The 5,739-nt window shown below is 63.9% G+C and overlaps 1 protein-coding gene across 1 annotated transcript in view; it reads right to left on the bottom strand.

Annotated features, from left to right (window-relative positions):
• Positions 1 to 5,440: 5,440 nt before the first annotated feature.
• The window catches only part of SLC12A7 (solute carrier family 12 member 7), a 27,272-nt gene continuing 26,973 nt past the window's right edge, over positions 5,441 to 5,739 (bottom strand). The window contains 1 exon segment of the mRNA XM_007471911.1: positions 5,441 to 5,546. Coding sequence (XP_007471973.1) covers positions 5,455 to 5,546 — 92 coding nt within the window. The 3' untranslated portion in view covers positions 5,441 to 5,454.

The raw sequence follows: 5,739 nt of genomic DNA, 5'->3' as shown, positions 1-5,739 counted from the left end.
GGTGGCCGGGGGCTTTGTGGTTCCTGTGGCTCATCCGCCCTGACCCCGGGAGGGGCGGCTCAGGGGGCAGTCGCTGCTCGGGGCCGCGTGTGCGGTGGCGAGTTCTAGGGTGCGAGGCCGGCACGGATCACGGGGGAGACGGGTGGCCCCGCGGGGGTCAGGGAAGCGGCTGGAGTCCAGAAAGGGGGGGGGGAAAGCCCAGAGGAGGGGCGGGCGGGGCCGCAGGCGGTGCCGCCAGCATCCTAAGAGGACACAGACGTGGCCAGCGGGGCCAGGGAAGTGCGGGCGCCCCCGAGAACCACACACGCACGGACAGCTGGACAGGAGCCGGGCACAGCCTCAGCTTTGGAAAAGCACGATTCCCTTTGGGAGGCCGGGAAGAGGGCCGCCGGCGAGCAGGAAGCCTGGGTGTGTCCTGGAACCCCCCCCCCCCCCCCCCCCCGAGGCAGGACGTGCCGCTGCTCCGTCTGGGGTGAGCAACTTGTGAATTGGTGCAGCTGGTTTTGTATTTGCTTCCTTGGCACCGTTTTTAAGGTTACAGTAAGTTGGTGGTTGATCTGTGATTGAGTTATTCCCCAGTCATAATAAAAATACGTGCATTTTGTAACATGTCACACCTTGTTTTAAAGTGAGTTTTCAGTCGAATCGGTCTGTTCCCCTACACCAGCGTGTGGCCACGAGTGCAGACAGCTGGCCGCTCAGCCGGGACGGGCGCACGGTGCCCGGAGAGAGCGTGTCCGTCGCTGTTCATACGTTTGTAGCAGTAAAATTAACGCGCACACAGCTCCGCAGTTATGCGTAGCGCTTCCCCCACTTTACTGCTCTAAAAAAGCAAAATGAAACCCTAAGCCTAGGATTGGGTTCCTGCTCTGGGGACACTTCACGCCTCTGTGTGGGGCTGCGTGGGCCGAGGCTTACGTGGAGACGCTGGCCCTCTGCGGATGTGCCCCGTCTCCATCTCCTCCGCCCCGCTTCTAGGCGCCGTGTTCGTGGCTGCTTAAAAAACCCCTCTGGGCTTCCGAGTAGCTGGCGTCTCCGTGAGCTGCACCCGCGTGCTTAGGGAGGCGCAGGCGTCCCACACCTCAGGGCTCCGGGGGTCTCAGGAGCAGACGCAGGCCGGGCCTGGCTGGCCCAGAGGCCAGCGGCCGGGTGTGGCCCCGCGCGGACGAGTCCACGTTCCATTCTGTTGTCGTGAGCCCAGCTCCACGTCACCTGCCCCTCGGCACCAAATGTTGGCCCCGACCCCGGTCCCTTGCTCTGTGCGCGGAGCTCCTGCACCCGGTCCGTACGTGAGGGGACTTGTAGTCCCAGCAGACCCATCCAGCCCTGCCACCACCCACACGCCCTCAGGCGGAGCTCGCTGGCCGCCGGGAGTGTGGTGAGGCCTCAGCTTCAGCCCGAGTCCAGACTCCGGTTTTAAAGACAAAATGTAACTGAAATGCCACCGAACGGACCGGAAGCTGAGTGTGTGTGTCTGCTGCCTGTGGATCCGTGGAGAGAAGCCCACCCTCCCCGCCGCCAGTGCGGCTCCAGGACGGCTGAAAGGGACAGAGAAGCTGAGAGCAGCGACGAAAAAGAGCACACAAAGGGCGCCGTGTGGCCGTGGACACGTTACTAAATGTCCTCATGTGGCGAACAGCTTGTCTCTCGTGGAGTGGATGCAGCGGCTTGACCTGGGGCGGGGCCCCGGGACCACATGCGTCAGGGGAAGCAGATGCCCTCCTGGCAGAAAGGCTGTGAGACAGAGGTGGACGGCGTCAGCGGAGCTGTGTCCAGCCTGCTTTGGGGGCAGCTCCTGCCCGCTGGGCCTGGGCGGGGGTGAGACAGGGAGGAGGCCCCAGCGCCGAGTCCACCAGGGAAGCCTCGTGGTGACTGGGCAAGTGCAGAGAGATGCCTTCTGTAACAGAAACGAGGAGCCTCGTTACTTATGTAAGTGTGGATTTGGCTACTGGACGATCCCGAAACTGGACCAACCTGTGTCTTACTTCCTAAGGAGGCCCTCCCGGAGAGTGTGTTGCCAGAGAAAGCTGGCAGAGTGAGCGAAGGTCTTCGCGACACTAGGGGACGTGGCCTCTGGGCCTCGGCCGATCGCAGGGCCCGCGGCTTGACCACCCCACCTCCTGGTCCCCCGTCCGCGCGCCGGCCTCCCTCTCGCCCCCTTCCCGGGCCCGTGCTCTCGGCCGCTCCGCTCGTGCGTGCGGCCCCTGCCGGACCCCGAGCCCGGGAGTCTCTCTCCTCGTGTCCCTCTGAGCACAGACACGACGTGGTCACTTACGTCTCTGCACCCGGGGCACCTGGTGTGGGACGTGGGAGGAGACAGCCTGCCAGGGGCCCCACCCCGGGCCCCAATCCTGCTCCCAAGGCCACTCTCTGCCTCGTTCCCTGACTTCTGCCCGCAACCCTCATGCTTCCCGGCACCTGAGATGAGCCCCGTGCCCCGACCCCGCGTGCCGGGCCGGCCTCGCCCGTCCCTGCTGCCCGCGGGCCCCGTTCCCGTCTGCTCCTGGGGGACCCACAGCTTGTCCTGGGACCAGGCTCTTCACGGGAGCCCAGCAAGCACGGAGGGTGAGTGAGGGAGTGAGTGAGTGGGTGGATGCGTGAGTGGACGCCGCCCGCCACCACCAGACACAGGACGCCCGCTGCCCAGTCTGAGCCTGGAGGGATGGGGAGGGCGGTGCCCGCCACTGGCCATCGTCCGAGAAGTGGGACCCGGGGCCTCCCACGGGCTCCGCGAGCCACACGCTCCCACCGTGCGTACACCCACGGCGCCTCTGTCAGGGTTGGGGGTGGCTGGGGGGGTCGCTGCCCCGGGGGGGGCCAACCAGGGACGGGCCCGCGCCCCTAGCTGCCTCATCCCCCTCCGAAGCGCCTGGCGCCGAGTCGGGCGGGGCTGCACCCCCGCGGCGACCCCAGGCGCTCCAGGCTGAGGGTCCACGTGCACCGCGGTGGGGGCCTCGACCGCTCGGTGCCTCCGCAGACTCGGCAAACAGCCAGGTGGGAGACACCGCGGGGCGGCCGGGGTTAGAGCCGCTGCTGGCGTCCACGGCGATGGGGCAGCACAAGGGGGGCGCTGGGACGGAGCAGGGCTCGGACGTTGCCAGGGAAACCGGGGAGGCCCAGCCGCCAACACAGAGGTGGGGAGGCAGCCACGGGGGGCAGCGGCCGGGGAGGCTGAGGATTCACCACCTCCTTAGAACATTTCTCTCCGCCCTGAACAGAGACCCCGGGCCCACCACGGGCTCCCAGTCTCCACCCCCGCCCCTGTGACTGCACCGTCAGCCAGTCTGGCTCTGGCTCTGCCCACTCTGGACATGTAACGGGAGCATGACAGTCGTGCCCGGCATCTTTCTCACGGCGGAATGTTCTCGAGGCTCTGCTGTATTGCAGCATCGGCTCTTCATCCGTCCCAGGACTGAGTTACACACCGTCACACGTGTGCACACTGTGCTCGTCCACGTGCATCAGCTGACAGGCACGTGGGCTGCTCCACAGCAGGGTGGTTGTGAGCGCTAGGAACCGGCGCTTCCACGTCTGCTCGGGCATCCGTTCCTCTTGGCTTTTACGTCCAGGAGTGGAACTGCTGGGTCTCCTGGCTTCACACACTTAGGAGCTGCAACACTGTCCCCACAAGCAGTTTCTCTACGTCCGGGCAACACTTGTCAGTCTTCCTTTCTTTGGTCACGCCTACATCCTCGCAGGCGGCAAGGGCTGTCTCGCCACGAGCCCGTGTCAGGACGAAGGGCCCCTCGTCACAGACGCTTTGCCGATTCCACCCTGATAGAAATGACAGGTGGCGTCGTGTCAGCCAACAGCGGGACTTCACTGCTGTGCTGCACACCAGCCACGGGGGGACACGGGACAGCTCCCTGTTGACAGCAGCTTTGCATGCTCTGGTTTGCTTTTCACTTCTTTCAGCCACTTCGCATGATGATTCTTTCGCCACCTGAGTGTGCTTTCGCTGATAGGACCTGAGATGAACTCCTCCAAGAAAAGAGGGGGAGGGGAGCACCTCCAAACGTTTACATTCTATGCTGAGCGAGTCACGGGAGATTGCCCGACATACTCAGGTTTTATACAATTTTATTCTACTAACAAAATCATACAAAGGACCTAAAAAAGGAAAACATGAAATCAACTTTAAAATGGCTGCAGTTACGGTTACACAGTTGACATTATGGAAAGGATGCCCCGTGTAGACGGACACAGCAGGAGGCAGGTGGAGGGCGCGGGCACCTCCGTTCCACGTGAGCCGGGGTCATGTGACCTAGGAGAGGGACTGGCGGGCCCCTCCCCAGATGCGCGAGGGGTCTGGAGGCCACTGAGGTGGCTTTCACTGCCCAACTCAGCACTGAACCAAGACCCCCCGCTCCCCAGCCCAGCTGCGGCATTTGGCACACGCTGTGGCCGCCGAACGCTGCCCAGCCACCCCTCAGAAGCGTCTGGAAGCACACGCTTAGCCCCTGCCTGACCTGAAATCCACGCACCAGGCCGATTCCCTTGGGAGCCCACGGAAGCCAGAGAAAGCCAACGGCTGGTCTGTTTGGAGGCCCTTTCACAGAAGCTATCTCCTTATGGTCAACTTTTATCACTCAAACTCCCCCAGGTGTTTAAATAAATAAATAAGCCATCGGGAAAGTGAGGCACAAATTACTGCGACAATATACAATGGACGTGATCACGCGTGTAAAGTGCAAACAGTCCAGGATCATTGGAAGGTCTCGTGTCAGTGCCCTCGATGTGGCTGGGACCACCTGTCAGCGCCCTAAACACAGCTGGGACCACCGTCGGTGCCGGTGGGAGGGGACACACAGGCTCGGCTGACAGCCGGGTGCAGTGGCTGCTGACGCCACAGGCCCTCCCGCGGCTGCAGCCTCGTCCCCTTTCTCCAGCGTGAAGTGTGGAAACTGAGATCACAGGGGCAGGCGCACGTCAGATGCTAAAGCGTGTGGCGCTCCCAGCGCCGAAGGCTCCCCCGCTGTTGCCTGCAGGTTCCCGGAGCATAAACGCAGGCGGACACCCAGCTGGGAAGACCCGCTGCCTGAGCCCGGGCCGCCTGAGGAGCCCGCATGGAGCCCTCAGCTGCCGAGGCTCAACCTCAGCCTGTGTGGCTTCTCGCAGGCACCCAGGTCGGGGGGGATCTGAGTGAACGTAACTGCACGACAGCCCAAAGATCCAACCCAGGGAAATCGATTCTAGAATCCAAGGGGCTTCCCACCTCCTCTGTCACCACGAGACGGCCGGCCATGTCCCAGGTCACGGCCAGCCTCGCCGGGGTGGCGGGGGGAGAGGGGAGCACGACGGCTTCGCGCCTCCCCTTGGCCGCGAGGAAAACTTGAGTCACGTGCCGGCTCTCGGCCTGGACAGGAGAGCCCCCGGTGGCATTCAGGTGCTGGTCAGCAAGCTTCGCGGCGCCATCCGCACACCCGCCGGGCACATCCCCGATGCGGCCGAACGTTAGGAGTAGATGGTGACCACCTCCCGGCCGCTGCCCCTAACCAGGAGGACCCTGTTCAGCCCCTCAGTCAGGACCTCGAGGAACTCCATGTCTGGGGGCACCGAGTTAAGGACAAAGCCACCCCACCAGATGCGTGGCTGAAAGGGTGAACGGAGCACCTTTACCACCCAAGAGCGCACGTCCAGCTAAGACCCGGATGGAGAAAGAGGCGAGGACGGGACAGGGAAGGCCGGGGACCCCGGGCCTTCGGGGGGGGAGACTTGGGGTGGGGGCCAGCGTGAGGG

This window comes from Lipotes vexillifer, unplaced genomic scaffold, assembly GCF_000442215.2.
Source record: "Lipotes vexillifer unplaced genomic scaffold, Lipotes_vexillifer_v1.1 scaffold1063, whole genome shotgun sequence".
Lineage (NCBI taxonomy): Eukaryota > Metazoa > Chordata > Mammalia > Artiodactyla > Lipotidae > Lipotes > Lipotes vexillifer.
This window is presented reverse-complemented; position numbering and strand designations above follow the sequence as displayed.